Source organism: Bufo bufo, chromosome 3 (assembly GCF_905171765.1).
Source record: "Bufo bufo chromosome 3, aBufBuf1.1, whole genome shotgun sequence".
Classification (NCBI taxonomy): Eukaryota; Metazoa; Chordata; class Amphibia; order Anura; family Bufonidae; genus Bufo; species Bufo bufo.
The window spans coordinates 445,928,301-445,943,740 of NC_053391.1; the positions used below are offsets into that span (position 1 = coordinate 445,928,301).

General features: G+C 44.2%; 1 protein-coding gene across 2 annotated transcripts in view; it reads left to right on the plus strand.

Moving 5' to 3' along the window:
- Nucleotides 1-15,440, plus strand: part of SH3RF3 (SH3 domain containing ring finger 3) — a 448,315-nt gene that overhangs the window by 406,477 nt on the left and 26,398 nt on the right. For both annotated transcript variants that reach the window (XM_040425074.1, XM_040425075.1), the window contains 2 exons: nucleotides 4,857-5,104; nucleotides 6,407-6,732. In XM_040425074.1, coding sequence (XP_040281008.1) covers nucleotides 4,857-5,104; nucleotides 6,407-6,732 — 574 coding nt within the window. The remainder of the gene's footprint in view (nucleotides 1-4,856; nucleotides 5,105-6,406; nucleotides 6,733-15,440) is intronic.

Genomic DNA, 15,440 nt, shown 5'->3' on the forward strand with positions numbered 1-15,440 from the left:
TACGATCAGAGACTGAAATGTTAGAGGGAATTGCCCTACTTGTTCTTCCTCTGGCAGAACCTGAACGAAAGCATGAACAATTAAAGAAAGACGAAATATCTGCGTAAGACATGACAATGATGCTGGATTATTAGGAAATTAGGGAAGCAGGTATGTATGCGATACATAGGGGCCAAATCAGCCCAAATGCACAGATGGACAACCAACCAGGCAATCAGCCCAGCAGGACCGAAAACAGTCATCGGGCCCCCAAAGCCATGGGGCCGAAGCTGTCATCGGGCCCCCGAAGCCATGGGGCCGAAGCTGTCATCGGGCCCCCGAAGCCATGGGGCCGAAGCTGTCATCAGGCCCCCGAAGCCATGGGGCCAAAGCTGTCATTGGGTCCCCGAAGCCATGGGGCCGAAGCTGTCATTGGGCCCCCGAAGCTGTCATCGGGCCCCCGAAGCCATGGGGCCGAAGCTGTTATCGGGCCCCCGAAGCCATGGGGCCAAAGCTGTTATCGGGCCCCCAAAGCCATGGGGCCGAAGCTGTCATCGGGCCCCCGAAGCCATGGGGCCAAAGCTGTCATCGGGCCCCTGAAGCCATGGGGCCGAAGCTGTCATCGGGCCCCCGAATCCATGGGGCCGAAGCTGTCATCGGGCCCCCGAAGCCATGGGGCCAAAGCTGTCATCGGGCCCCTGAAGCCATGGGGCCGAAGCTGTCATCGGGCCCCCGAAGCCATGGGGCCGAAGCTGTCATCGGGCCCCCAAAGCCATGGGGCCGAGTTTTTATTTTATTTTTATAATTATAACTATAAAAAGTGACCTGAATAAGGTGCAGGTGAAATTAAACCATGAGCCTGACCGATGTGGCAGGCGATACCTAAGATAAACTACGTGGCCTGAATAACATGCAAGGCGAAATATCGTTAGGAACGAGACCTGACCGACGTGGAAGGTGACCCCAATATGAGTTCAACTGCATGACCTGAAAAGACGAAGGGAAACGTGACAGAAAATAGAGATAATAACGGACATTAACTAAAATGAAACCTGAATAACATAAGCTGGCAAGCAGGTAAAGATATGAGTCATTCATTCAGATATGAGTCATTCAAAAGCATAGCTGCACAGGTGGACAGACAACCATTGGTCGGACCCCTGAAGCCATGGGGCCGAAGCAACCACCAGGGGCATGTGGGGCCGGGCAGCCGCCGGGATGCGAACCTTAGAATTAAGGACGGCTGGGGAAAAGATTGGGGCTTAACCCAACGGGTTTAGTAATCAACCGGGAGTCGATAACCTAGAAAGACAAAGACATGGGGTAAAGCTTCTTAACGAAATGAGGCTGAAATGAACCGCAAGTACTAATCTGTATAATATAAATGAACAAAAGAAAACTTCTGAGGGTGTGCCATGGAAAATAGTATCAGATGGCCGTATGACCTACCAATGTCGATGACAATTGTGAAATCCTCTAAGCCAAGAGCCATGCGTGAGAGTCCCTTATGGCGGGAGCCATGCGTGAAAGCCCCTTATGGCGGGAGCCATGCGTGAGAGCACCTTATGGCAGGAGCCATGCGTGAGAGCCTATTATGGCGGGAGCCTTGCTTGAGAGCCCATTATGGCAGGAGCCATGCATGAGAGCCCCTTATGGCGGGAGCCATGCGTGAGAGCCCCTTATGGCGGGAGCCATACGTGAGAGCCCCTTATGGCGGGAGCCATACGCGAGAGCCCCTTATGGCGGGAGCCATGCGCGAGAGCCCCTTATGGCGGGAGCCATGCGCGAGAGCCCCTTATGGCGGGAGCCATGCGCGAGAGCCCCTTATGGCGGGAGCCATGCTCGAGAGCCCCTTATGGCGGGAGCCATGCGTGAGAGCCCCTTATGGCGGGAGCCATGCGCGAGAGCCTCTTATGGCGGGAGCCATGCGTGAGAGCCTCTTATGGCGGAACAAGTATCAGATGACCGTGCGAACTATGAATGACGATGCCAGTCGTGAGGTCCTATAAGCGAAGAGCCACTCGTGCGAGCCTCTTTTTTTTAATAAACCACTTATGCAGCACCAGAATGCCTTGGGGACTCGCATAACCATGACCCCCTCCAACAGCAAACCTGGAACACTAACCGGCCTACAACCATGTCGTACCCCTAACAAACAAAACATTTAAAAAAAAACGGTCATGGGGCCCCCGGAGCCATGAAACCGGATCAGTCATAGGGCCCCCGAAGACAGAGGGATGACGTTGCGGTGACGATAAGTAATTAAAACGTAAGCCGGACCTGATGGCATATGAAGCGACTTGAATGATTGGATTGGCTAGAAGGTGGCCTAAAGTAGATGACTGCCAACAGGCGTTAAAAATATAGACATTAGTAATCCGAAGCACGTGCATACATAAAACACTAACCACTGCGAACCATAAACGTAAACATGAAATTGAAGTTGAGTTTGGAATCCAAATGCGGAAAAATGCCCTGTGAAATCCTAAAGGGACTCATTGGAATTTGGGCCCCTTTGTGCACCTAGGCTGCAAAAAAGTGTCACACATGTGGTATCGCCGTACTCAGAAGAAGTAGGGCAATGTGTTTTGGGGTGTGATTTTACATATACCCATACTGTGTGTGAGAAATATCTCTGTAAATGACAACTTTTTCCATTTTTTTTTATACAAAGTTGTCAATTTACAGAGATATTTCTCTCAGCCAGCATGGGTATATGTAAAAATACACCCCAAAACACATTTCCCTACTTCTCCTGAGAACGGCGATACCACATGTGTGACACTTTTTTGCAGCCAAGATGCGCAAAGGGGCCCAAATTCCAATGAGTACCTTTAGGATTTCACGGGGCATTTTTACGCATTTGGATTCTGTGAGGGGCATGGTGAGTTTATGTAAGATTTCATTTTTTGTCACAAGTTAGTGGAATATGAGACTTTGTAAGAAAAAAATTAAAATAAAAAATCAATTTCAACTAACTTGTGCCAAAAAAAAAAATCTTCTATGAACTCGCCATGCCCCTCAAAAGTGATCTTTATAGCGCCGCAGCGATTTTACGGTGTTTTTGCAGTGATCATAAAAAAATAATTTATGTCACTGCGGTGGGGCGGACTGAACGCAAGTGTGCGCACAAGATCAGGCCTGATCGGGCGAACACTGCGTTTTTTGTAGAGCCTAAGGTGACCCTAATGTACTGATATAGATCTGATTGCGATCAGTCTTGATCACTTACAGATACTATATAGTACTAGTGCTGATTAGCGACAGCGATGACGCTAATCAGCGACTAATCAGTAACTGCGGTGCGGTGGGCTGGGCGCTAACTAACTGGCGGTGATAAGGGACCCTTAGGCCCCATTCACACGTCCGCAATTCTGTTCCGCATTTTGCAGAACGGAATTGTGGACCCATTCATTTCTATGGGGACAGACTTTGTCCTGCTCGGATCCGGAATTGCGGATCTGCACTTCCATTCCGCAAAAATATAGAACATGTCCGCAATTGCGGACAATGAACAGGCATTTTCTATATAGTTCTGGCAATGTGCGGATCCGCAAAATGCGGATAGCACATTGCCGGTGTCCGTGTTTTGCGGATCCGTGGATCCGCAAAACACATACGGACGTCTGAATGGAGCCTTACAGGGGGGTGATCAATGGCAGGGGGGTGACAGGGGGTGATCAGGGAGTCTATATGGGGTGATCAGGGGTTAATAAGGGGTTAATAAGTGACAGGGGGTGTAGTCTAGTGTGGAGCTTGGTGCTACTTACAGAGCTGCCTGTGTCCTCTGGTGGTCAATCCAAGCAAAAGGGACCACCAGAGGACCAGGTAGCAGGTATATTAGACGCTGTTAACAAAACAGTGTCTAATATACCTTTCTGATGCGATTTTTTAAACATCTACAGCCTGCCAGTGAATGATCAGCGCTGGCAGGCTGTAGTTTAACTTCAGAGCTGCACGCCGCTTTGAATGCGCGCGTTCAAGCGAAATCTCGGGTCTCACGAGATGACGCCAATAGGCGTCGCTGAGACCTGAGAGCGCCGCCGTACTGACGCCTATCGGCATTAGTGTGGCGGCAAGAGGTTAAAGGACCTTAACATGTATAGCTTGGAAGAAAGACGAGACAGAGGGGATACGATAGAAACTTTTAAATACATAAAGGGAATCAACAAGGTAAAAGAGGAGAGAATATTTAAAAGAAGAAAAACTGCTACAAGAGGACATAGTTTTAAATTAGAGGGGCAAAGGTTTAAAAGTAATATCAGGAAGTAGTACTTTACTGAGAGAGTAGTGGATGCATGGAATAGCCTTCCTGCAGAAGTGGCAGCTGCAAATACAGTGGAGGAGTTTAAGCATGCATGGGATAGGCACAAGGCCATCCTTCATATAAGATAGGGACAGGGGCTCTTCATAGTATTCAGTATATTGGGCAGACTAGATGGGCCAAATGGTTCTTATCTGCCGACACATTCTATGTTTCTAGCTTAACATCTTTCCTCAATGTTTAATACAACCCTCTGCTGTTCTTCTATTCCATGAAGTTGTAGAGCCAGAAGTACATCACACATAATGATGAGACAAAGCATGCATCATTCTCCCGTGTATAAGAACATTATTGACAGAGTTGTATGAGGTTATTTATTGTATCTGTCACTGGGAAACTCTTCAGCAAATTCTATCACTACATAACCTTGTTTCTAAACATTTATAAGAAAAGAAAAAAAAGCTAAAAAAGTGAAAAACTTACTGGAACGACATTCATTAGAAACAATTTGTTTCACTACAAAATAAGCCTGGAGTGAAAGTGACATTATAAAAATATTATCAGGAGCAGGAGGCTGTACATCATGTTGCTTGTTTTTGTTTTACTGCTTTAGGATGCCCGCTGGACTTGCCCAGTCACGAAACTGCACCATGGGAGTTCCACTAACAAGCAGAGGTTCTCCATTAGCTTCACATGGGTCTCCTGGTGGGATGACAAATTGTACCAATGTTGTCAGACCTGTTCTCCCTATTACCGTACCTCAGATACATGCTCACCAATCTCCAATATCCTCTCAGAACAATTCATCCAAGATCTCCAACCAGCAAGCTATTAACCACACACGCACCTGTGTGCAGATGGGTAAGTAGAAGAATGAAACAGAAGGCTGCTGTTGTTTCCTTGCCCAAATATATAAAGTTTATATGTTCCCAGAGCAGCATGCAAAAGTACAGAATTGGTGATAGCAGCAGCAGAGGACCATTTGCTAATGTAAGCTGATGACATATCTTCTTCAGAAGCAACGACTGGCTGTGCCACTATAAAAAATGTGACCAGATAGTACTGAAAATCTGCCTTGCAGCCCCAGCCCTTGCTGTCTAACATGGGGCTTGAAACAGGACACACTGGCGCAACCACATCTAGCCTTTTTGTGGACAGACGAGATGTGGTGCTTTAGCTACTACAAGATGTTCTGCTGCTGCATTTCTCGGTTTAGTTAGATCTTGAGGTTAGTTATCACTTTGTTGACATCTGCATTGGAGGATCTGTCACATTGGATGGAAAAAATAGAGCATTCAGTCAATACAGCACTATTTTTATGGTAAAATGATGGACACCGTGACGAAACCTGATAGACCCCATTATAAGTCAGTGGGGTCCATCAATGGTCATTCTGTTGAGTGATGGATGTGTCGCAGCAGATGTAAGCTCAGTCTATTAATTGTGTTCTTCATTAGTAATATGCTGTACTGCATAGATTGCACAATTCATCTGTAGGACCCATTGAAAAATGGACAAATCTGTAGTGGTTTAGTCAGGGCATCAGTGATGATTTAGGTAAAATCCGAATCAGGGGTCTGTGCAGAATTGCATTACAAGGGAAAATTGGATTATCAGACAAATGATCATGAGTAGCCAAGCAGACACGTTGTCAGAGGACAGGGTAGGAGAATGATTAGGAACAATGTGGGGAAAGTCACTGGAATGCTTTAAAAAGAGATTAACCAGTATGACAGGTGCCAAGAAGGGTTTTTATAAAGGTTACTGGACTTTGGGTTAGAGAAATCGGTGTCAAAAATTTCTGACTATTTCCTTGATTTTGCCATAGCTATTTCAGTACCAGATGTTACAGAGAAACCCCAGCCTTATCTTGAATATATTTAACATTTTCTCCTCTCAATTTTTTAGCTTTCTAAATTTAAAGTAGGTTTTATAGTTATTTTGAGCATGTTGATTGTATTGATCACTTTTTATTGGGTTTTGTTGAAATGCATATATACTGTATGTCGTAAATATATATATATACATATATATGTGATTTACAGTATATATATATATATATATATATATACACACACACACAATGTAAATCATTAGAGGTATTTATTTGTTAATGGATGTTAAGATGTTATATTTTTTTCCGTTCTTGAACACCTCCTTCAGCACAACCTCAAGAACGTCCCACAGCGACTGTATCACCTATAAGGACTCACAGTTCACCATCTCGACTTCCTGCTAGCCCAAACAGGGCACAGTCAACTGCTTCTCCACAACACTTGTCCCAGCAGCACTCCTCTGTACAGACTTCTATAGCAGTACACTGCACTCGGCCAGTTATCCCATTAACTTCAGCGGCAGCAGCCATCACGCCTCCAAATGTTACTGCAGCCAGCATTAGTGCTGAAGCTTCCAATGGTCCGGTCAACTGTATGCCAACTGGCAGCCCTACAAACACAGGCTGCAAGACAGAAGAGAGGAAGATTGAGAAGGTAAGTGTCTTTTTGGTTTCAGGCCTTGTGCACCCAAGCAGTAATATGTCTCTATTGTGTATGTGCATTGTGTATGGCACTGCAATCCCATAGAGGTTCAATGATCCTTTGCTTTACCCCTGAATGGCTTAGATTTTATTAATGAGGCATTTGGTCATATTGTTTTGTGTTTCCTCTTATGCCATGTAGTGAAGATATTTTTTTATGGTGATTGGTAAGCAGCGTAAATAAAAATACAGGTGAAGGGGACACGGTTTGACTGTATGTCTGAAACTCCTGATGGCAGCCCTAGATTGAAGTGTGCTTGAAGCCCTGGTGCTCTAAGAGGCTAGGTCACTCATGATGTTGTATTTATGGGGTAGAGCCTTACACGCCTTGCCACGCCTCAGATGTAGACATGTCATCAGCACACTGAACCAACATGGTGGAAAATGTCATGTGACCACGATGGAGTGAAGGAAAACAGGGCATTACAGATAAACAATCGCTATTAGTAAGTGATAACATGTTGTTTCCTTTCAACTGATGCTGAAAATTGCAAAACCGGAATACACCATTAACCACCTCAGCCCCCAGTGCTTAAACACCCTGAAAGACCAGGCCACTTTTTACACTTCTGACCTACACTACTTTCACCGTTTATTGCTCGGTCATGCAACTTACCACCCAAATGAATTTTACCTCCTTTTCTTCTCACTAATAGAGCTTTCATTTGGTGGTATTTCATTGCTGCTGACATTTTTACTTTTTTTGTTATTAATCGAAATTTAACGATTTTTTTGCAAAAAAATGACATTTTTCACTTTCAGTTGTAAAATTTTGCAAAAAAAACGAGATCCATATAGAAATTTTGTTCTAAATTTATAGTTCTACATGTCTTTGATAAAAAAAAAATGTTTGGGTAAAAAAAAAATGGTTTGGGTAAAAGTTATAGCGTTTACAAACTATGGTACAAAAATGTGAATTTCCGCTTTTTGAAGCAGCTCTGACTTTCTGAGCACCTGTCATGTTTCCTGAGGTTCTACAATGGCCAGACAGTACAAACACCCCACAAATGACCCCATTTCGGAAAGTACACACCCTAAGGTATTCGCTGATGGGCATAGTGAGTTCATAGAACTTTTTATTTTTTGTCACAAGTTAGCGGAAAATGATGATTTTTTTTTTTTTTTTTTTCTTACAAAGTCTCATATTCCACTAACTTGTGACAAAAAATAAAAACTTCTATGAACTCACTATGCCCATCACGAAATACCTTGGGGTCTCTTCTTTCCAAAATGGGGTCACTTGTGGGGTAGTTATACTGCCCTGGCATTCTAGGGGCCCAAATGTGTGGTAAGGAGTTTGAAATCAAATTCTGTAAAAAATGACCTGTGAAATCCGAAAGGTGCTCTTTGGAATATGGGCCCCTTTGCCCACCTAGGCTGCAAAAAAGTGTCACACATCTGGTATCTCCGTACTCAGGAGAAGGTGGGGAATGTGTTTTGGGGTGTCTTTTTACATATACCCATGCTGGGTGAGATAAATATCTTGGTCAAATGCCAACTTTGTATAAAAAAATGGGAAAAGTTGTCGTTTGCCAAGATATTTCTCTCACCCAGCATGGGTATATGTAAAATGACACCCCAAAACACATTCCCCACCTTCTCCTGAGTATGGCAATACCAGATGTGTGACACTTTTTTGCAGCCTAGGTGGGCAAAGGGGCCCATATTCCAAAGAGCACCTTTCGGATTTCACAGGTCATTTTTTACAGAATTTGATTTCAAACTCCTTACCACACATTTGGGCCCCTAGAATGCCAGGGCAGTATAACTACCCCACAAGTGACCCCATTTTGGAAAGAAGACACTCCAAGGTATTCCGTGAGGGGCATGGCAAGTTCCTAGAATTTTTTATTTTTTGTCACAAGTTAGTGGAAAATGATGATTTTTTTTTTTTATTTTTTTTTCATACAAAGTCTCATATTCCACTAACTTGTGACAAAAAATAAAAACTTCCATGAACTCACTATGCCCATCAGCGAATACCTTGGGGTCTCTTCTTTCCAAAATGGGGTCACTTGTGGGGTAGTTATACTGCCCTGGCATTCTAGGGGCCCAAATGTGTGGTAAGGAGTTTGAAATCAAATTCTGTAAAAAATGACCTGTGAAATCCGAAAGGTGCTCTTTGGAATATGGGCCCCTTTGCCCACCTAGGCTGCAAAAAAGTGTCACACATCTGGTATCTCCGTACTCAGGAGAAGGTGGGGAATGTGTTTTGGGGTGTCATTTTACATATACCCATGCTGGGTGAGATAAATATCTTGGTCAAATGCCAACTTTGTATAAAAAAATGGGGAAAGTTGTCTTTTGCCAAGATATTTCTCTCACCCAGCATGGGTATATGTAAAATGACACCCCAAAACACATTCCCCACCTTCTCCTGAGTACGGAGATACCAGATGTGTGACACTTTTTTGCAGCCTAGGTGGGCAAAGGGGCCCATATTCCAAAGAGCACCTTTCGGATTTAACAGGTCATTTTTTACAGAATTTGATTTCAAACTCCTTACCACACATTTGGGCCCCTAGAATGCCAGGGCAGTATAACTACCCCACAAGTGACCCCATTTTGGAAAGAAGAGACCCCAAGGTATTCGCTGATGGGCATAGTGAGTTCATGGAAGTTTTTATTTTTTGTCACAAGTTAGTGGAATATGAGACTTTGTATGAAAAAAAAAAAAAAAAAAATCAGCATTTTCCACTAACTTGTGACAAAAAATAAAAAATTCTAGGAACTCGCCATGCCCCTCACGGAATACCTTGGGGTGTCTTCTTTCCAAAATGGGGTCACTTGTGGGGTAGTTATACTGCCCTGGCATTTTCCAGGGGCCCTAATGTGTGGTAAGTAGGTAAATGACCTGTGAAATCCTAAAGGTGCTCTTTGGAATGTGGGCCCCTTTGCCCACCTAGGCTGCAAAAAAGTGTCACACATGTGGTATCGCCGTATTCAGGAGAAGTTGGGGAATGTGTTTTGGGGTGTCATTTTACATATACCCTTGCTGGGTGAGAGAAATATCTTGGCAAAAGACAACTTTTCCCATTTTTTTATACAAAGTTGGCATTTGACCAAGATATTTCTCTCACCCAGCATGGGTATATGTAAAATGACACCCAAAACACATTCCCCACCTTCTCCTGAGTACGGCGATACCAGATGTGTGACACTTTTTTGCAGCCTAGATGCGCAAAGGGGCCCAAATTCCTTTTAGGAGGGCATTTTTAGACATTTGGATACCAGACTTCTTCTCACGCTTTGGGGCCCCTAGAATGCCAGGGCAGTATAAATACCCCACATGTGACCCCATTTTGGAAAGAAGACACCCCAAGGTATTCAATGAGGGGCATGGCGAGTTCATAGAAATTTTTTTTTTTTGGCACAAGTTAGCGGAAATTGATATTTTTAATTTTTTTCTCACAAAGTCTCCCGTTCCGCTAACTTGGGACAAAAATTTCAATCTTTCATGGACTCAATATGCCCCTCACGGAATACCTGGGGGTGTCTTCTTTCCGAAATGGGGTCACATGTGGGGTATTTATACTGCCCTGGCATTCTAGGGGCCCTAAAGCGTGAGAAGAAGTCTGGAATATAAATGTCTAAAAAATTTTACGCATTTGGTTTCCGTGAGGGGTATGGTGAGTTCATGTGAGATTTTATTTTTTGACACAAGTTAGTGGAATATGAGACTTTGTAAGAAAAAAAATAAAAAAATTCCGCTAACTTGGGCCAAAAAAATGTCTGAATGGAGCCTTACAGAGGGTGATCAATGGCAGGGGGGGGTGATCAATGACAGGGGGGTGATCAATGACAGGGGGGTGATCAATGACAGGGGGGTGATCAGGGAGACTATATGGGGTGATAACCACAGTCATTGATCACGCCCGTGTAAGGCTTCATTCAGACGTCCGTATGCGTTTTGCGGATCCGATCCATCTATCAGTGGATCCGTAAAAATCATGCGGACGTCTGAATGGAGCTTTACAGGGGGGTAATCAATGACAGGGGGGTAATCAATGACAGGGGGGGTGATCAGGGAGTCTATATGGGGTGATCACCACAGTCATTGATCATGCCCCTGTAAGGCTTCATTCAGACGTCCGGATGCGTTTTGCGGATCCGATCCATCTATCAGTGGATCCGTAAAAATCATGCGGACATCTGAATGGAGCTTTACAGGGGGGTAATCAATGACAGGGGGGTAATCAATGACAGGGGGGTGATCAGGGAGTCTATATGGGGTGATCACCACAGTCATTGATCACGCCCCTGTAAGGCTTCATTCAGACGTCCGGATGCGTTTTGCGGATCGGATCCATCTATCAGTGCATCCGTAAAAATCATGCGGACATCTGAATGGAGCTTTACAGGGGGGTGATCAGGGAGTCTATATGGGGTGATCACCACAGTCATTGATCATGCCCCTGTAAGGCTTCATTCAGACGTCCGGATGCGTTTTGCGGATCGGATCCATCTATCAGTGCATCCGTAAAAATCATGCGGACATCTGAATGGAGCTTTACAGGGGGGTGATCAGGGAGTCTATATGGGGTGATCACCACAGTCATTGATCATGCCCCTGTAAGGCTTCATTCAGACGTCCGGATGCGTTTTGCGGATCCGATCCATCTATCAGTGGATCCGTAAAAATCATGCGGACGTCTGAATGGAGCTTTACAGGGGGGTAATCAATGACAGGGGGGTAATCAATGACAGGGGGGTGATCAGGGAGTCTATATGGGGTGATCACCACAGTCATTGATCATGCCCCTGTAAGGCTTCATTCAGACGTCCGGATGCGTTTTGCGGATCCGATCCATCTATCAGTGGATCCGTAAAAATCATGCGGACATCTGAATGGAGCTTTACAGGGGGGTGATCAATGACAGGGGGGTAATCAATGACAGGGGGGTGATCAGGGAGTCTATATGGGGTGATCAGGGGTGATCAGGGGCTAATATGGGTTATTAAGTGACGGGGGGGGTGTAGTGTAGTGTAGTGGTGCTTGGTGCTACTTTACTGAGCTACCTGTGTCCTCTGGTGGTCGATCCAAACAAAGGGGACCACCAGAGGACCAGGTAGCAGGTATATTAGACGCTGTTATCAAAACAGCGTCTAATATACCTGTTAGGGGTTAAAAAAAACACATCTCCAGCCTGCCAGCGAACGATCGCCGCTGGCAGGCTGGAGATCAACTCTCTTACCTTCCGTTCCTGTGAGCGCGCGCGCCTGTGTGCGCGCGTTCACAGGAAATCTCGGCCATCGCGAGATGACGCGTATATGCGTGACTGTGCGCAGCGCTGCCACCTCCGGAACGCGATCCTGCGTTAGGCGGTCCGGAGGTGGTTAAAGAGGACCTGTCACCATTCCTGTTGTCTGTTTTAATAGCTTCATGCATTCCCCATGTAATAACAATTCTGGAGCCTCTATTCTTATGGCTCTATGTTGTTCCATTCCTTTTTTATTACTGCTAGAAGTTATAATTGCTAGCAGTCTTCAGTAAGGATACAGACGGGTGTAACAAGTTGGGGGCGTGTACCTGCACAGTCTGAAAATGGCAGCACTGATTGGATAAAGTGAGACTGTGCAGGTACACACCCCAACTGGTTACCTTCCCTCTGTACCCTTACTGAAGGCTAATAGCAATTCATTCATAACTTATAGTGCAAATAATAAAGGAATGGTATAACATAGAGCCATAAGAATAGATGCTCCAGAATTGTTAGTATGTGGGGAATGGATGTAGCTATTAAAACAGACATGTCAGGAGTGGTGAAAGGTCCTCTTTAAGGATATCTGTGTACTATAATGAACAGAAATAATTTGGTGCTTATAAAAATTCTGACCATGGCAAATGTTTTCAGCCTTGGATGATGTAATAGTTTAATATAAGTTCATTCTGTTTGGATAACTAATTATCGGTATTGAGTTTTCTTTTTATGCCACACATTTCCCATTGATTTGCTCTTTATTTGTGGACAAATGTTCCTGTGCTAATGGAGAACATGCATAGATATCTCTGTAGTTGTTTCATCTATAGAGGGTAAATTGGATGATCGATTCTGTGGTGAGCATGACCATAAAAACAAGGCTTGCCTCAGCATGTAGATGCCCTGGACAAACAGTACTTGGATATTTAATCTCTATTTGTGTAACCTCTGAAACAACCCTAAAATGTGGATCTTAAAGCTACTTTTCTGTTTAGATTAATTTTAAAAAAATGCTTGTTTTCTTCATTATCACATTATGTTGTAAACTTGGACAATGTTGTCACTCTCTTCCAACAAAAAAAAATAATTAAAAAAAATCAAGAAATTTTGCCAACAGGCTTAATTAAAAATCCCCTTACTATTATACATCTAAAGCTACTATGAATATGACTATGTGTCTCCATGTGTACAGACTACAAACATACCACTTGTAGTCTGGCTTCTTTAGAATGCAACCTTCATTCACTGCCTGTTGGACTCCTCTTGTGTGTATACTCCTCCTTTATTTGGCCATACACATTAGATGTATGTTGGACAAGCCTGCCAATTTCGTCGGGATCGGCTGACCATCTAATATGCATGGGGGTCTTCCCACTCTCCTCTGACATCTGATGGGCATGCTGAATTTTGAAATGTCATATGCTTTTGTTCTGAGCGAGATAAACTGTTGCCTTTGGGAGTTTGTTGGTGGCTCCGTGCTCTGTCCCATTAATAAAAGGGCACGCTTGGCCGACAAAACCTGCATATGTATGGGGGGGGAATAATTGTGTATGGCTGGCTTTACATTTGTTGTTCAATCATTTTTATTAAAGAAGTAATCACAAATCGGTAGGACATCATGACCATTTACATTGCAGAATACACATCAAAGTATTGTTCGTTTAGGCTGAATGTGGTTTGTAAGACATGTACAGAATAGCATCCCGCAATCCCAGGAATAATTGACCCACAGTACACATACCTATATGACAAGACAACAACAACACAAGACACACAAGGGTAGAAAGACAAACATGGAAGGTATCCTAACATGAAACCCAATTAGTCATTCCAGAGCATCTGAGGAATTATTGGTCCGAGCTAACCAATCATGGAATGCTTGAGACCCTTTAAAGAGAAGCCATGGTGTCCATAATTTCAAATACTTCTGGTCCCAACCTTCATCCTCTGCTATTAACTCCTCCATCCTACGTATATTTTCGAACGTCTCCAACCATTCCCCAACCTGTGGGGCATCCCGAGACTTCCAGTGCCTCGGCACCACCAAACGGGCCGCCTGAACAAAAAATCTCAGGAGGCCCCGCTTAACTAAACGAATGGGATCTGGAACCATTGAAAGCAAAGCCCCTTCTAGTGTCCATCAGGTCGTGGAACCTGATACCTTATTATATAGATCATTCAGTGCAGTCCAAAAAGGAACAATTTTAGGGCACTGCCACCAAATATGGGACATCGTACTAACAGCCCCCTCACACCTCCAACATGTATTTGAGCATGTCGGATAAAAGGAGTGTAAGACGGCAGGAGTCCTATACCATCTGGAGAGGATCTTATAATTTTTCTCCTGCAGTCCGCAACAGATGGAGGACTTGTGAGACAGCGTAAATGCCTTAACTCATTGTTCTGCAGATAATTCCTTGCCTAATTCTTTCTCCCACGCCCGTACATAGGGACATTCTTGCCGGGTCCCATTATGGATCTCAAATGGGGATGATAAAGCACCATTCACCCTCACCTGGGCTCTTGGCTTATGATATAAAGCCATTATTCTTAGCACCATGTTAGGACCAAGGCCGAATGCCCTCAGGGCCTCCCTCAGGAAATCCCAGTCGACACGGTCAAAAGCCTTTTCTGCGTCGACTGAGAGAAGGCATAAAGGCGTAAAGGCGAGTTCGGCTGGCTTTACATTTGTGCAGGATTTAAAAGAAAAAACTGTATAGTACATGGATTATAAATTATGACCTGTTAGAAAGATAAATGATGTAATCTATAGTGAATGTAATCTTCTTACCAGTGTCTGTAGTTGTGAGTTATCCCTTCTCTTCTGATCCTCAGCTGTGTCATGTGACCAGAAATCAGACTTTTCAAATAACACTGCATGTTATGTGTGGAAAGTAAGCCAGTTTCTCTATGTATTCCTATGGGAGCCTCACTCTCAGTCTCATAGGAATAAATAGAGACGTAACTGGCTTCCGGTCCTGTGTCAGTTGGAGATCCGAGAGTTGGTCACATGACAAAGCTAAAAATTAGAAGGGAGGGGATAACTTACAAATACAGTCACTGATGAGAAGATTGCATTCACTACAGTTTACATCATGCACCTTTCTAACAGGTCAGAGAGTAAAAAATGTTCACGGGAGTGCTACTTTAAATGATTGCAGGAATGCAAATGAAAAAAAATAACCTATACATTGTGCACTACTTCACTTTTTCAACTCTAACTAACTGGGGCACTATAACTGAGATCAGTCATGTTTCTTCTAGAGGCTTCTTGGGACGGACAGCGGTCTCCAACTGGTCCACAGTTCTCTCTCTGGTGCTGGCCAGGGACTGGCGAGTGTCCTTCTTGACCCCATAGCTTCATACTCTTAGATTATATCTATAATCCTTGCATCCATGAAACATTGATGGACAAGGTCCCTTGTGCATCAGACTCGGTATGCCACTTCTTTGGAGCAGC